This window comes from Lepidothrix coronata, unplaced genomic scaffold (assembly GCF_001604755.1).
Source record: "Lepidothrix coronata isolate B3197 unplaced genomic scaffold, Lepidothrix_coronata-1.0 Scaffold176, whole genome shotgun sequence".
Classification (NCBI taxonomy): Eukaryota; Metazoa; Chordata; class Aves; order Passeriformes; family Pipridae; genus Lepidothrix; species Lepidothrix coronata.
The window spans coordinates 262219-279165 of NW_016690356.1; the positions used below are offsets into that span (position 1 = coordinate 262219).

Sequence of the window (16947 nt, forward strand, 5' to 3'; positions counted from 1 at the left end):
CAGCCTTGGTAAGATCCATAAAGGGGTAGCTGGAATTTAGGAGAACATTCAGCAGGTTATCTCTGGAGCCAGCTGGAAAATGGCACAGAATCAGCTTTGCACAGGCAGGGCACAAGCAGCAACCTGGAAAACCCTCTGGAAGAGCCCACGTTCCTACGAGTCTGATGTGGCTTCTGCCTCCAGGAGCCCCTCCCTCTCCCTCCTCCCCTTTTTTAATCCTGAATCCCCTCACTCTTTGCTCTGTGAAATAATCACCAATTAAATCATGGCACAGCAGATCCAATGGATTAGGAAGGAATTCCTGGCTGGGAGGGTGGGGAGGCCCTGGCACAGGTTGCCCAGAGAAGCTGTGGCTGCCCCTGGATCCCTGGGAGTGTCCAAGGCCAGGCTGGAGCAATCTGGGACAGTGGGAGGTGTCCCTGCCCATGGCAGGGGCTTGGAATGAGATGATCTTTTAGATCCCTTCCAATCCCAAGCATTCCATGATTCATTTATCCCAGAACACACAAAGGTCACTGAGGAAGATCACACAAAGCTGCAGCAGCATCACCCAGGGCACAACAGGCACAAACCTGGTTAGAAACTGAAAAAAACCCCAAAGAGCAAATCTCAACTTTCCAAATCCGTGTCTCTGTAAAGGTAAAATAGGGATTATCCTCATGGAATATTACATGGTGGGGGGGAAGCACAAGAGATTCCATGACATGCCAAGTGCTGTGCAAGAAAAGGAAGGAGATCAGGGATCTTCCAGTCCTGCAGGTAAGAAAAGCAGCAGGTTTTGCCATTTGGTTTTGGCACCCCCTGATCCAGATCCAGGTCCCTGTGGATGTCACAGCAGTCCCAGACCAACCCAGGAAGCTCAGACTTGGATCCTGACACGTCCCAGCTCTGAGCAGGTCACGCTCCAAGGGGAAAGGAACTTTGCTCCCTGGAAAACTGACACACCCCTTAGTTCTTAATGAGCTCTTCCTACTCTGTGGATAGAAAATAAAGCAGGAAAAACAAATTTCTCTAAATATTCACTTGAGCAACACCCCAGAAAAGCAGCACACTTTGGATAAGAGGTGAGATTCCCTGGAAAACCAAGAGCAGGTTAAATTGAGAGCAAAAGGTGGGAATTCCCTGGTAACTCTGTTCCCACCACTCAGTTAATCCCAGTGTTGGGATAAACCCCCACGTACCTGACACTGCAGCTTTCCCACACCCTGGAGGTCATTCCCTGCCTCCAGAGCTCTCCAGAACTTTGCTCCACGAGCCCCAGGACACAGCAAACCCCTCACTGAGCATCAGCAGCTCATCACACCAGGAGTTCACTGAGAGCACTCGTTCCCAGTGGGCACCAAGAGCCAAATTCCAGCTGATCCAATCACTCCCCACTGCCCAGGACAGTGGAGAACAAATCCTTTCACACACACAGTGGAAAAGCCTGGATGTCACGGGGACTGGGCAGCTTCCAATCCCTCTGGATTACTCCAGAAAGCAGCTGTATCCCAACAGGCTGGGGAGGGAAGAACATTCCCAAAGGAAAGCTGGCAAAGAGGAATCAGACTCGGGACACACTCAGGGAACAAAGCAGGGCTGGCAGAGCTTGGAGGGACAAGAGTGAGACACCCCAAGCCACAAACAACTAAAAGCAAAGCACTCCAGGTCCAAAAGAACCACAGGAATCACCCTCTGCCCCCTCCCTCCCTTTTCTCCCCCCCTCAGGAAACACAACATAACTGAATGCTTTTTATTACATCTAAAGATTTCTACAGAAACAGGTAACATTCAATAGGTAAACCAGTTTTTTTTTTTCCAATGCATATAATAAATATTTTCACTTGGTACTTTTATACAAACTGACATTGGTCTACTATACATTTTTAAAAGCCATTTACTGGTTTGGCATGCCAAAGTATGGAAACTAGGAGAAAAGTCTTAAGGCAATGAATGACAGGTTTAAATTCATGGAATTAATGGTAATTTTTAATATTCTGCTTATATACATTTTTTCCCTTTGTTAATTAAAACAATTAACAGCAGCACTTTCGGGGACCACCAGCAATTTTCCCTTGTTAGAAATCTAAGTTCTGTTAAAAAAAAAAAAAAAAAAAAAAAAAAACAAGTTACACTGATAAAACCAAAATCTTTTCTATTTAAAATGTGCTTAAAACCCTGAAATGTTAAACTGCAATAAAAATTAACTTTTCAAACGTTCTCCTCACAGTCCTCAGCTCTGCTTTGGGAGGCAGGTCCACCAAAGTCCAAGGAAAAGCCATCAGCCATCCCATCCTTGAAAGGGTTATGGAATCTTTGCCACAGAGAGGAGGGGGGGAAGCCTGGGATTGCTGTTCCATCCCTAAGGAAGTGCTGGGAAGTTTTTAAGGGATAGTTTAGTGTGGGTTTTTCTAAAGGATGCAGGAGTGACTCAAAGCCACCCTGCTCCTCCAGGAGCTGTGTGTGCAGGGACACACACGGAGCTCTGGAACACACATCCCACTCCTCTCAGGGAAGAATTCTGGGATAAGGGACCGCTATCCTAAGGATCACAGCAACTGCCACCTGCAGGGAACGGAGCAGGAGCACAAGCCAGGACTTGTGACCTAAAGGAGCCAAGTTTTGGAGTGAGGTTTGCGGGGAATGGTGGAGAACTCAGACTGAGACTTCTACCAAGCAACGTTCACCGTGGTCAGAGGCACAGAGAATTACCCAGCTCCAGGAACACCCGGGCACGACACAGGAATACTCACAAAGCACATGGATAATACCACAAAGGAGGACTGGAGACCGTTGCTGGCCCTTCTTTGCAGAGCACTGAGGTTAAAAATGCCAGCGGGGCACTGAGAGCCTTTCCCCCCGCGGGGGGCACCGGCAGGAACTGGAAGACGCCGTCGGCCGACCTCACCTTCCCAAAACCAGGCATCAGTCACCTCATCCCGGGATACCACACACTCCCACGGTTCAGTTTGGATGCGATAACAAGATTTTAATACCAAAAAAGTGACACAAAGCTGCTCTTCGGGTCGTCTGTAACAACACAGTCAATGGAAACGTCGCCACGAGCGTCGGAAAAGCAGCCGCGGGCTCTCCCGGATTCCTGGTGTTCCAGAGCCTGGGACACGCTCCTGGAACAACCCAGGGCAGCCACACTCCAGATTTACAAAGATCATAGCAAATATGCTCTGAAGTTACCAGGTTAGTATCCATGACTACAAGGTATGAGATATATTCCTAGTGTAGGTTTAATCACTTCAAAATCAGACTGTTTAAAAAATAAGTATTTCCCATTTTCTATCCTTTTATTTATTTTTTTTTTAACTGACATTTAATAAATTATAAAATTGGTGTATGGTGAAATATATATATCAGCCAGATATGTATGAAATACACATGCATGGGAAAAACTATTTAACTCACTTTGAACTCACACACACGGATCTATAAATACATATATACACACACATATACATATAAACACAAACATTTTGTTTTGCAAAATTCAAGTCAACTATTTAGTGGCAGAGGGATGCTGTAAAAACACTAAAAACGATTTTGATGCCACATAATGTGAACCTTTCAAATAACCATACGACTGATCATACAGCAATACCTAATGCTACTTGGATTAAAGATTTTTTTTTTCTTTTTTTTTCCTTTTTTTTTAAACCTTTTTTCCTTTTTTTTTTCTTTTTTTCCTTTTTTTTTTTTTTTTAAAATCAATGCAAGATTTTCTGAGACGACTTCATAGGCAAAAGGTGGCCCTTGTCAATGCTCGAAGCGAAGAGCTGCAATCAACAGTTTTGGACATGAAAAATTCAGACAAGAATCTGCTAATTGTAGTATTCCTTAACTCTCTTTTCCTGATAAACTTGTTACCTGCACTTTCAACCAGTTATAAAAATATTTTTCATGCCAGAGGAAATATTAACTCTCTCTGACGTGGACTTTGGGACACAAGAGAATCAACTTCCTTCCCTCCCCCTTTCTCTGACTTTAAAGAATCTCCTGAAAAACTGCATTCCAGCTATTTACACATTTGTCACTCTTCAAGAAGAACAGATCAGCCCAAATGACCCATCAGTTCTAAAAAAAGATTTTTCCTATGTCATGCACAACGTTAAAAAAAAAAAAAAAAGAAACCAGGAAGTAAATATGGCTCCAAGTTCAACTGAAAAATCTGGGAAAGCAAAAAGAATTCCAAGGCCAAAGAGAGAAAACTGAATTTCGAAAGCCACTTCCCTAAAAGACTTGGATAGGGAATCCCTGGGATCCAGGTGGGTGGTTGCTTGGGTCGGGTTTTGGTTTCAGACTCACACTGAACACTGAATATTCATTGGGATGAGTGTGAACTCGGCAGCCCGAGAGCATGATCAGCTGCACAAACCATGCAAGAGTGTGCTGGCAGTTGGATTTTCTCCTTGTATTCAGTTGACAAGTTCACTTGGAAGCAGAGATTTTTGATCCACTGCAGCTAAAAGGAGGTTTTTCCAGAGGGAACAAGGCGGGCCCTGATTGCCAAGGCCGTTGCTACAGGCATGGCTAAGGGAAAAGCACAAACAGCTCCACAGATTTCAAACTGACACATGCTCAGCATTTTGCTGATTAAGATCTTAAAGTTATTGGAACAGGGTTTTATAGGAAGTTCTTAGAAAGAAAACCCTCCAGTCCAACGTGTTGACACGGGGATTTGGGGCTGGACTCCATAAAAATGTCCCACAGAGGCAGAGCCAAGGAATTCCTCAGCCTGGGATTTTGTTGAGTCTGGCCCTCAGGAATAACTGAGCCATGGAAAATGCTGAGTTGGAAGGGACCCACGAGGATCATCGAGTCCAACTCCTGCTCCTGCACAGGACACCCCAAAACCCACCACGTGCCTGAGAGTGTTGTTTACACACTCCTTGAACAGGCCTGGAGCTGTGACCACACCTTGGGGAGGCTGTTCCAGTGCTCAACAACCTTCTCCTGGGATCCAACCTAGCCCTCCCTGACTCAGCTTTCCTGCCTTTCCCTCAGGTCCTGTCACTGATGAACTTGCCACGTGCTTGATCGAAGTGTGGAATTCAAAAGTTGTCTCAATAAAGGGTCACACAGAGATGACAAAAAACTCCTAAAAAACCAAACCCACTCCTGAAAGGCTCTGTCCTGCAAACAGAAGGGAAGCAGAGCAGGGTCTACTCTGCTTTAAGCATAATAAAATCTGCACTGAACGTGGGATGGGGGAATTAAGATTCCACCACCGAAGGGAAATGTCTCCAAGAGGAGAAAAAACCCTCTCTCCCAAGCCTGAACTTTTAGAAGTTCAGCTCCTTTCCTGGTTATGTTACTGTGAGGAAAATAATGCCATTTGTGTCCAAACTAGAGGGGAAAAAAAGAAAAAGAAACTCACATGACAAATGCACAGGTGTAAAATCTTCAGCATCCATAAAAATGAACTGAAGCTCCTTGTTTTTGTTATTTTTTTTGTCGTTTTGTGTTTTTTTTTTTTTTTCTTATTTTTACCAGTGAGGCCATCTTAGGTTTATATACAAAAGTAAAACTGAAAATATACTTTTGTTCTCTGTACACGTAAATTTTTTTTTTCCCCCTAAAAAAGGAAAAAAAAAAAAAAAAAAAAAAAAAAAAAAAAAAAAAAAAAGAAAAAAAAAAAAAAACAACCAAAACCAAAACAAAACTTTGTCTTATGTTTCTAACATAAAGTAAAAACCAAGCACAAAGATTTCCTCTGTCCAAAAAGGATCAGTCCAATGAGATAATGTCTGGTATGATACCAAAGATTGATGCCGTGTCCGTGCTGCTCCTACTTGCAACGGGATGCCCATGATTCTCTCGCAGGCTGTTGGAGGAAACAAGACTGCTGTTACTGCCACTATTGCTACCATTTGTGGCTGGCAGGGAACTGCTTCCTCCTGCATTGAGCTGATCGAGAAACATCTGGGATGAAGTGTAGGGGAAAAAACGGGAGTGTAAAAGTTCTTGATCATCGGACGCGGAAACCGCCGCGGCTGCGGCGGCAAGGAGGGAGGTGTTGTAATGCTGGGGGGAAAAACAACAAGTTAAACTTCAGACACAGGACAGGTTGGATTCAGAGCAGCACAAAGTGAAGGGGTTTGTTAAGCTAAAGCTCTGCTGGGTTCGGGGGTTCACGAGGTTTGCGGCGAGGGGGGCGACACGGAGGAGTTTGAGCTCCGCGGCCCCGCGCGGCTGAAGCCAAGAGGGACGGGCTGCAGAGTCCTAAAACTGGCTTCACAATCCTAAAACTGGCTTCACAATCCTAAAACTGGCTGCAGAATATCAAAACTGGCTGCAGAATCCTAAAATTGGCTTCAGAATATCAAAACTGGCTGCAGAATCCTAAAACTGGTTTCAGGATTTCAAAATTGGCTTCAGAACCTAAAACTGGCTTCAGGATTTCAAAATTGGCTTCAGAATTTCAAAATTGGTTTCAGAATCCTAAAATTGGCTTAAAAATCCTAAAATTTGCTTCAGAATTTCAAAACTGGCTTCAGAATTTCAAAATTGGCTTCAGAATTTCAAAATTGGCTTCAGAATTTCAAAACTGGCTTCAGAATCCTAAAATTTGCTTCAGAATTGCAAAACTGCCTTGAGCATTCCAAAAGGAATTGGAAATGCTGGTGTTGGTAAGAGCAAACACTACCAAGGGAACAGGACTGGCCACACACCCAAACCAGGAAGGAAGGGGAAGCAGCAGCACTGTTTTACCTCTTAAAAAAAACTCCCTGGTAGCAAAATTCCCCAAAATTAAAAAAAAAAAAAAATATTGTGCCATCCCCTCAAAAGTCAGAGATCAACCCCAGCTGGGGAAACTCTGTGAAAAATGCATTTACAGCCAGTTTATTCCCACGGGATGGAGCCAAGGCTGTCCCAGGTTATTCTCTCTGGGGCAGCCCCTGAAAGGCAAGAGCTATCAGCAATCAGGTTTTAAATACAACTTTTCTGTGGGGCAATTTTGCTCTCAATGTTTCCTTCCACTGTGATGAAACATTCAGGCTGTTCAGCCTTGCTCCCCCACATTTCTGGACTGGCACTGTCAGTGCAGCACTCCTTGTTTCAGAGTAATTCACTTACCTGTCTTTTAGTGAATATTCCTAAATCCAAATTCTAGAGTGCAGGCTCTGCTCTTAATTAAGATATGAAAGAATCCCTCTACATTTAGTGCCATTTTCCTGCTTAGCACTGCAGGAAGGGCAGGTAAGACACCCCAGCCCCTTCTTTTCCTGGAGGAAAAGTGACCCAGCAGGACTGTCCAGAGTCCCAGGGGTGGGACCTCAGGGCTGGAAAATGAAGGAGGTGCTGCTGCACCTTCAGCCCCAGCCCAGGGTCATCCCACAAGAAAAACTGGCTGCTGAGCTTAACCCAACTATTTGTTTTTTGTTGTGCCTCATCCTTCACCTGTGTTTAGGCAATGCTTGTGTTTGGTCACAGTTTGTGTGGATAAAAGAAAGCTGCAAAAAGCTCCCTAATTTCACACCTACATCATAAATCTGCTCCTACACAGCCAGGCCAGCAAGTCCTGCCTTGGAAAAGAATGTTTGCCACAGGACTTGTTTTTTTGCCTTGACTTACCTGATTGTCTCCTGACAGGAAAGGGAAGAAATCTAAACCTGTGAAGAGATTAAAAAAAGAAAAATTAAGCTTCTCAAAACGAAAAAACAAAAGCACCTCCTCATTTCTTCACCATTTATTTTGAGATAAAACCAGCATAATATTGATGACACTTCAGATTTTTTTCACTACCAGAGATATTAACCTATTTTTTTTTTCTTTTACAATAGTCACTATTGCTTGGAGAGCTGTATTTAGAGGTGCAGAGCCAGAAGCTCACCTTGCAAGTCATAAGGCATTGGTGTCATATGGAATGGATGCCTGTAGTCTTGGATAAGTGATGTGTTGATGTAGCTGGTGTCAACAGCAGGAAGGCTTGGTGTTCTTGACACAGGAGATGCTTGATGGGGTAAATTCAAAATGCTGCAGGAAACAAAGGCTTGTTACAAACACAGAATAGTCTTGGCTTTCTTGTTGTCCCATGCAGGGGATGCTTATTTTCAAATTTAGCTCCTAATTCAAATTTAAATTTAAATTTTCCCAATTTAACTCCATGATTCAAAATGCATCAAGAACTTTGTGAAAGATGTGCAATTGTTAAATGTCAAAGCTTCACAAATGCACCTCAATGGATCTTGTAGGGAACTGGAAGAAACATGAGCAACACACGTTCCCCAGGCTTTCCCACAGGAAAACCCTTTATCAGTAGGGTTAATTCAGTCCAAGACAGGTGAAATTCAGCAAAATTAAAAGGACAGTTCAGTCTCAAAGAGCAGAAACTGAGGACTCTCCCTGTAAATGGTACTGGGATCTCTGCTCTAAATATGTTATTGATACTCCCAAGCCAGGACCAGACAATCCCAAAGGAATCCTGAGCCCCAAACCCCCCCAGGAATCAGTGGAACACCACAACACTGATACCCTACAAGGTAATCAGCAAATGAGGACAGAAAAAAAAAAGGTCTTGAGGAGTTTTAAGTGGTCACTGAGTCACTCCCATTCCTGAGGGAGGAATCACTCCAACAACAGGATCCTTCTGGGTTTAGGCTTGATTTTGATCCCTGGATATTTATGTAAACCAGGAGCTATTTCCAGCCTGGCTGCTCAGGTGGGACCAGGTTGTGGCAAACCCCAAACCCTCCCACACCACACCCTGTTTCTCCTTGCTCTCTCCAAAGGTGCTGCTTTTCCAGTTCCCTATGGAAGAAAAGTGTTTCCAGACTTGCAAAATAACAGACTTGGAAGCCACGATTTTTTTGCACCATTTTACACCATTTTCACAACTATAACTGAAATATTTCATTGTGTTGCACACTTAACAACTCAAAGCTGTGATTCCCATCTTAGGCCTTGTGAGCTGAGAGCAAACCCACGTGCTCTAAGCTACTGAATGAGGATATAACCCAAATACAGAACTTTCCAGATGTAATTTATTTTGAAATTTATGACTTCTGTCCATCATGAGCATATTCTCTCTGCACTGGCCTATTTTATCCTCACCCCTTATTATTTAATGGTGATGCTGGAGATATGGAAGGACAGCTCCTCTTGGCAGATGGCTCCTCCTCCTCCTCATCTGACGAGCTGTCGATGGTCAAATCGATCACTTCCACTTTCTTATTTTTATTTGACTGTTGGTGAGAAGACACCTGATGTTCCAAGGAAGAGCTTATGCACCCTATACAAAGTAAGTCAACAGGAAAAGCTGCAGCTTAAACCAACACTACAATCAGAACATCACAGTTTATTATAAAGCTGTAACTCAAGACGACAAAATTACACAACCCTGGTTAACTTAAAAGCCCCAAACAGGTATTGCTCAAGTACTTGTTGTCACAAATGATCATTAAAGCTACAAATATACATCTAAAAAGAAGCATTTTAAGAGCTTAAAGGACCATAATTACTCAAGGGTTCCCACTGTAGGAACTTCAGTCCACACACCCCAGAACACAACTTACCATCCACGCCGTTGTAAGATGCTGTTACTTCCTGCACCTCCTTCTTGGATCTCATGGGAGCCCAGGATCCATCCTCCTTAAACTGAATTTCATCACAATCTGTACAAAACTTCAGGATTTCCATGAACAACCTGGCCACCAAAAACATTTGATATCAGTCCTCCAAAAGAGCTCGGTTCCTTTTTTCTCCTCCAACACCTTTATTAGTCAATGCAAGTCTGAATCAGCGTTAAAACAAAAGCTTTCATTGCTCTGCCTTTCTCTCATCTGCTTCCTTGACAAAAAGGAACCATGGGAAAAATTCCAATATTATCCAAGAGGAAAATGTGCACATGTATTTCAAAGCACTGTGAGTGGGATCCTGCAGAGCTCGTGGCACAGAACTCTCCCTTTCCCAAAACAAAGGACCAACGTGAAGCAGGATAAAAAACAATCTCCTCCTCACCCATATTTACCTTTGCCAGTACTTAACTGAGGAAGCCCATCTTTAAAGGCGTCCATACAGCTGAGAATTTAAGGACTTGTATTTCCTGAAACTTCCTAACAAAAGCTGAGCTTGGGAATCTGAACTTGCAGCCTCTTCTCCTACCGGCACCTCCTAAAACTTTGGGATCCTGGCACCACATCACTGCCAGTGGGAATTCCAGCTTTGGAGCAGGACTATTCCTGTGGTTCTGCAGGAAAGAGGCAGTTCCCTCTTTCCCAGACTGAAACATTTTCTAGCAATAACCTTCTCTTTGGGATGCTCTAATTAGAGCAGCTAATCTCCAACATCTGCACCTGGCAACACAAGAAGAAATAAGGAAAATGTGTTGGGTTAATTATTCCTGCTCCTTGGCTTTACTGTTTTAGGCAGAAACCTCCAACAGGGAACCCCAGAGCTCTTGGAGCCAAAGCAGAGGACCTGGAAATCTCAGGATCCAGGAATCCAAAGCAGCCTGGGCAGCCCTGAGTGGCTCTTCAAGGCCATAAAGGAGACCCTGAGTGACCTTAAGCTGCCCAAAATGAAGCACATAATCCCTAAAAAAGACTCAAATCATTTCTGAGGGGTTTTTCTGGGGTTCTGTTTGTCTCAGGGTTTTAAGTTTTGCTTCTGATGTTTTTGTTTGTTTGTTTTGGCTTTTTCTGTTTTTGTTTTTTTTTTTGAGTCAAACATTCTGAGGTATCTTCAGAAGCCTCAACTTGTTCTCTTCCTTTATCACTCTTTGGAAAGAAGATTCTCCTCTAAGAAATTCAAATGCAAACCCAGGAATACACACCTGGCACAGACCAAGCCTAGATTTCTTTATTTTTTTGATGTTTTGCAAGGAGGCAGTACCAGGGAGTCAATCTCTGTGTCACTTTGTATAGATGGCAACTCCCCAAGTGTGAAATTGTACATGGAATTGTACATGGATTTGGAGGGCTGGCAGGATTTATTTGCTCTAATGTGTCTGCTATTAAAAAATACCAGCTTTGTGCAGTTGCTCCATTAAAAGAATATACAACGTGCTGTTTTCACCCAGGAATTCAGCACTACAGACCATGGGAAAAAAAGGCCATTTTAGGCAGGACAGCTCAAAAATTTACCCAGGATTGGAAGGAATACCTTTCATTATTATTAAATTTAATAGTTTGATGAGCAGAGTTCTTCCAGAACGTTGAATGAAGAGGTATTTGGTCATTAATTCTTCACCAACAGCAGGGAAATTAAATAATATGATGAGTGAAAACAAGTCCCAGCCAGATCACCAGGAATTCAGAGCCCTGGACGTGGACAAGGAGCAGAGGGTGTGAGGCACACCCTTGATTTGCTTTTAAGCTTTACTTACCCATCAATAATGAGATGTTCATAGGGAGCCTTCTTGTCACAGACAGGGCAAACCCAGGTTGGTTTCTTCTCGTTCATCTGAATATAGAGAGTGGCATCAAAGCACTGCAGGTGGGAACAGGTCAGGGCCCTGCAGGGGATGGTCAGACGCATCTTACCAAGCTGGAAGAGAAAAAAAACCCAAGAAAACAAGATTAAAACAAGATTGTGTTATTTTAGTATTAAATTAACCATCAAGGGTTTCCTGTCTGAAAAGGGACAGGTTGAGTTTTACTCCAGAAAACAGATCTGAGGTTTGATCAAAATATGTGGCACATCCACTGCTGCCTCATTCCTGTAGGTTTGAAATGGCATCAAAGTGAATAAAATCATGTTTTAAAGAATATTTGGTCAAGGAAACTAAGAATACAACCTTCCATATTCCTGAAACAAAATACAGGGTTCACTGAGCACCTGGAACATACCAGTGTCCTGGATGGACCAAAGAAAGAATTCTTCTTCTTTAGTATTTTACCATTAAAGTATCATTACACTGAATGCAAAATTGATCAGACAGTGAAAAGCATTTCATAATTATCTGAAATAAGTTTCCCTCTCCTCACAAACCCCAAGCAGTTGTTCTGTGGCCAAGTGCTTACACTGCAGCTTAGGAGGGGCCTGGACTGACCACACTAAAGGTAAGAAGTAGGAATGTCTAAACAAGGCTTTTCCCACATTAAAAACCAACAGAACAATTCTTTATTAAGAACTGTTTATACTGAGGAGTTTGGAGTTATATCTATTTGGCTAAAACATACACAGTTCCAGCAGTGGGTGGGAGCAGAACTGGTTTTAGGCCTGGCTCAACCCAGCCCCGTGGCCAGGCTGATCCTGAGCAGTACAAGAGGGATGCCACAGGATGGCACCAATCTCCCAATATCCCCAAACTCAAAACAATCTCAAGAACAAAGGCTCCACTCACAGGCCACCACTTCCTCCATGATGCTTTCATATTTTTTTATTCCCCTTAAGCAGAAATCCCTCCACCCCATTCCCAGCAAACCCGGGGTAGCTGCAGGATCTCGCTTGCTTTTCCTCCCTCTGGCTCTCAGTGACTGTCCCAAACTCCCCAGCAGATGGGAGGGGGGCACAGAATTCCCAGGAGAGCCCCAGGAGTGGTGGCAGAGCCTCAGCCCCAGGCAGGAGGTGCTTTTTGTGCCATGTGTTTGGCACCCCCTCCCTCCAAAGCCATGACCAAGCACATTATTTCCATCCCATAACCAACCCCAGGCACAGCCAGGCCCCCTGATCCGTGTCTGTCAGGAATCCTGAGCTCCCAGATGGTGGGTCAATGGCTCATTTGTCTTTTGGGCACAGTCAAGTCTCCCAGCTCAGGGAGCACCAAGAGTAAGGAGAGAAAACCTGGATGGTTCTCTGTGGCTCCAAATGAAAATCAGGAAGGTGAGAGACAAGTGCTGCAGGAATGACATAAATACCCATCTCCTGTGGGGAAAAAAGCAGGTTGAAACCAGGAACATTTTCCCCAGGTTTTGGTATAAAACCTGAGCCTCTGATTTCTCAGGAGCAGTTAAATTTAGCCAAAAATCAGCACATTCAGTGTTAACAAGTTGCTGCTCCTTTCCCGTTTTTGGCATTAAATTCCGGGATCAGCTCTGCCACGCTGGCCAAGTTGGGTCAGAACTGACAACAAAAAGGTCCTAAAAGGAGGGCTGCATCCCAACTTTGGGAAGCCTGTGATTCCCAGCACTGTGGCTGTTTGATTCCTGCCTCCTGGCAGCCAAAGAAACGCTGCATTAATTCCTTTTCCAAGCACACAAAACCCTTCTATCTAAAACCCGTTCTATTCTAAAAAACCCACCCAAAGCAGGAGCTCAGGATTTGTAAACAAATCCCCCCAAAACCCCCGGTAAAAGGCTACATTTGGAATTTCTGCTCAGTTAAATATTTGCTCCGGCTGCAGAGCCTGGGATTTATTTATTTGTACTTCCAGGGGGGGGAAAAAAAAAGAACATGAATTCAAGTGTCTTCCTGAAATGCAGGCTCAGTCCAGCCCCTTTGCTGCTGTATCCTGGATGGATCCAGGCAGCAGTTAAGGGCAGTTTTCCCTCCCTGGTCTCAGAGGCCTCTGTGCTATAAAAAGCTCGGGAGCAATCCAAAACAAATTCCCAGGAAGCTCCTCCTCTGTGCTGTTCTGAGGGCAAAATAAAGGTTAGAGAGACTAAACCCAGCACCCCCAGTTATTTTATTGGATAGAAATCCCAGCTAGGAGAGGGGAGAGCAGCACCCCCACACTCCCAGAGCTGAAGGAACATCCTTCTCCTCGTCCCTTCATTTCTCATTCTGCTCCTGGAGACCAAATCAGCATTTTCAGGGTGTGTTTTCAGAGCATTCAAGCTGGAGAAAACAACCACAAAAAATCCAAGACACAAAAATCCTCCCTGAGCCAAATGTTTGTGAATTATCAAGTAAAAATATGGAGGCTGTAAATGAAATTACGGTCAGACCTGAGGACAGTCTGAACTGAGGTAAAACCTTTCTGTTCACAGGCTGAAAGGTTCCACCTCTGGCCCAATGAACCTGGGATGGATTATTCCAAGAGCTGCAGTAAAATCAGGCAGCACTGAATAAGGAACACACTGGAAAAAGTCAAGTGTAACTGTTTTGTGGGCATTAAAATGACAAATATGCTCAGAATAATCTGCTATAGACTTTGTTTTGTAGGTCTCTCACAAAAACAGTGCATTTGAAAGAGGAAATTCTGGCAAAGGTGGGAATTCTGAAGAGTCACATCCTACTGTCTGATGCTGTTTTGTTGGTTTACCCCTGGCAGAACTCAGAGAGCAAAAGAGAATTTGGCATCTTTAGGCTCTGCCAAACCTGCAGTCCTAAAGGGAAAATTGGAGGGGATATTCCTGCTCTAATCCCAACCCACCTGAACTGCACCCAGAGGAAAAAAATGCACCTAAAAGTACTGCAGAGGAGCTTTTATCAGACTGGAGGCAACGAGGACAAACAGAAATGTGTCAGAAAACTCCCACGGAATGATCTGTAAACCATCACTTGGACAAATCAAATACAACTGAAGCAAAAATCTGAATTTCTACAAGAAATCTTTCCTACAGATTAACTTTACCTTCCTTATAGATTCCTTATCTTCCTTAGTGTTGATGTGGAGAAAGTCTGAAGATCATGACAGTACCCCATTTAAAGATTTATAAGAACATAACACACATATAAAAAGCAACCATGATGTTAATTGTGCTTTTTATGAAGCAGAACTCACGCCTCTAAAAGTTTATCTTGAAGAACATATTAAATAGCTGGAGAAATAAGCTCCAGTTTTGCAAGAATAAAGTCAGTTTAGATTGTTCTTGTTTAGATTTTAAAACTGAGAATTTCATGTCCAGCTCGAGCAGATTGAGCCCAGACCAGGAAACAGATGTATCCTTAATCTTGGAAAGAGGTTAAAGAGTTATACTGCCATAAAGATATTATGTCAGTCAATACACAGAGCAAGTATTCTGAAGCACTGCACCTGAAACAAGTCCCAAAAAAGTGCATATCATGTTAATATTGTGCATTTTACCACTGACAACACAAACCCACTGCATCTACTTGGTAAAAGAACATTTAGTAGGTCAAGAGACAGGTTGTCTGTGCCACTTCCACCTTCTTTGGAACTGTTTCTCCCAGTTCAAATTTGGAATAAAACAAATTTTGTTTGAAATTGCTTTCAAATTTGTTTGAAATTTGAAAATAAAGCAGGAAACTGCTTTATTTTTAGTTGAAGATTATTAAATCCTCAAAATATTGAACATAAAATCGATTTCGGATGCTCAACACTTTGACTGCAGGCACTGACTGAAGAGCTGCTTTTAACAGTCAGGTTTCCCCACCTTACCCCTGAGAGTGGTTTTATCAAATCTGCACACTCAGGTGATCAGATTGAACCAGATTTAAATGACACATTTAAATGTAAGCTTACCTATATTTTGAATAACGTCTCCAAGCTAATGGAATCCCTGTTTCCTCAGGGGCGTATCACAGGCTTTTGATGCACGGTGAGAGATAATCTTCTATCCCCACACAGTTAAACCAGGTAAACACAAGGTAAACTCTCCCACACACACGTCCCAGAACAGCCACACTTTAACCAGAATCAGTTTGGAGGGAATAAAAAAAAAGACTTACTGGGCAAAGAAGAGACACTCTTAAGCTTGTTGTTGCTATTTCACTGTCTGGATCAGCAGTCAGCTTCTCTTTAACTGTTATTTCAAAGAAGAAAAGGTTGATTTTATGTTAATTTGAAACATAAATTGGGTGATAAAGAAATAAAACAAGACTGAAACTATGTGCTAAACTTTCTACTGGAAGCCAGAGTCTGACTGTTGCTCCAGACCCACCCCAACAGACTTGACTCTCTAGAAAGCCCAGAAACAACAGGATTTAAGAAAGTGAAAAGCAGAAAAGCTCATCTTAAACCAAGATCCCTAGAAAATGTACTTGTACAGAGATGGCTTTTCTCATTTACAGGCAACTTGGCACTTGACCATTAGTTAAAATCCACCCACAAGATGAGCTACATTGATTTCACTTCTAACTTCAAGCACATGAAGTGAATGTGTTAACAACTCTCACACTCACAAGGACCACTGTAAACCCCCAAAACAGTCATCAAGTGATCCTGTGATTTAAAACTGAAAAGCAAATGGAGAAACAGGGAATCAGAAACACTCTGACAAAATCTGAGTTTTAAATAACTGCAGTAAAATATTAGAGCCTTTCATCTCTAGAGTCTTTCACCTCTCCCCATCCTCTGCTTTTACTTACAAGCTTTATAAGCAGTCACTGATTAAATGAACAAATCAGCCCCATTTTTTCCTGCTCTGAACTGGCCCTACACACTCATTCTCACCTTGTACACACAGAGTAGAAGCCACCTGGAAACTCTCTAGATTTCTGTGCCTTTAAATCAAACTGCATTAGCACAAGGTAATGCCCAGCACTGTGAAGCATTTACTGCTGGACTAATTTCTTTCTTGTGCTGTGTAAAACACATTATCTGAACATAAAAAAGTAAGAACAGTGATCAGGTGTTGGTATTTTCACCCTCTCCCTGAAAAACAAACACGCAGCAGTTTTTGCTTTCGTTTCTATTACACAAACTTAGCCCAACACGTTGTTGTCAGAGAAAACAATAAGGCAGCAAATCTCCCACTCCAGTCTGGAGGGGGTTGGGAGGAGGATTGTGCTGGACATTCTCCCTCCAGGCTCCCTGCAAACCCTGTGCCAGAGGAACAAAAACTGTGCTGATGAATCCTTTCCTCCTCAGCACCCAGGTTCAGTGTCAGGCATTTAGTTCAGCCCGAGGTGCTGAATTACCAGTTAACTGTATAAATACAGTTGTTCCATTCTGAAGAAACAAAGCCAGTATGGCTGAACTGAAAGAGATTCTCTTGCATTTTTCCCTTCCCAGTGTCAACAGGGTTCCTGGACTGGCTCCTAATCCAAACAAAGGCCTCTGAGTCTTTGAATTGGAACTGAATACAAAGAACACCACTATCAGATTCCCAAAACCCAGGGAACTGTAGGAAGTCCAAACCTCGGGTAGCACAGTGCTGTTTGAAATCT

The 16947-nt window shown here is 43.1% G+C and overlaps 1 protein-coding gene across 2 annotated transcripts in view; it reads right to left on the reverse strand.

The window, feature by feature from the left end:
* Positions 1-1718: 1718 nt before the first annotated feature.
* The window catches only part of PIAS1 (protein inhibitor of activated STAT 1), a 58650-nt gene continuing 43421 nt past the window's right edge, over positions 1719-16947 (reverse strand). Inside the window, exons 8-14 of one of the 2 annotated variants that reach the window (XM_017830270.1) lie at positions 15508-15581; positions 11318-11478; positions 9507-9637; positions 9046-9223; positions 7826-7968; positions 7567-7604; positions 1719-5815 (exon numbers count right to left, since the gene is read on the reverse strand). In XM_017830270.1, coding sequence (XP_017685759.1) covers positions 5780-5815; positions 7567-7604; positions 7826-7968; positions 9046-9223; positions 9507-9637; positions 11318-11478; positions 15508-15581 — 761 coding nt within the window. In that variant the 3' untranslated portion in view covers positions 1719-5779. Of the gene's footprint in view, positions 6016-7566; positions 7605-7825; positions 7969-9045; positions 9224-9506; positions 9638-11317; positions 11479-15507; positions 15582-16947 lie in introns of both variants that reach the window. The other variant, XM_017830269.1, reaches the window with a different exon arrangement.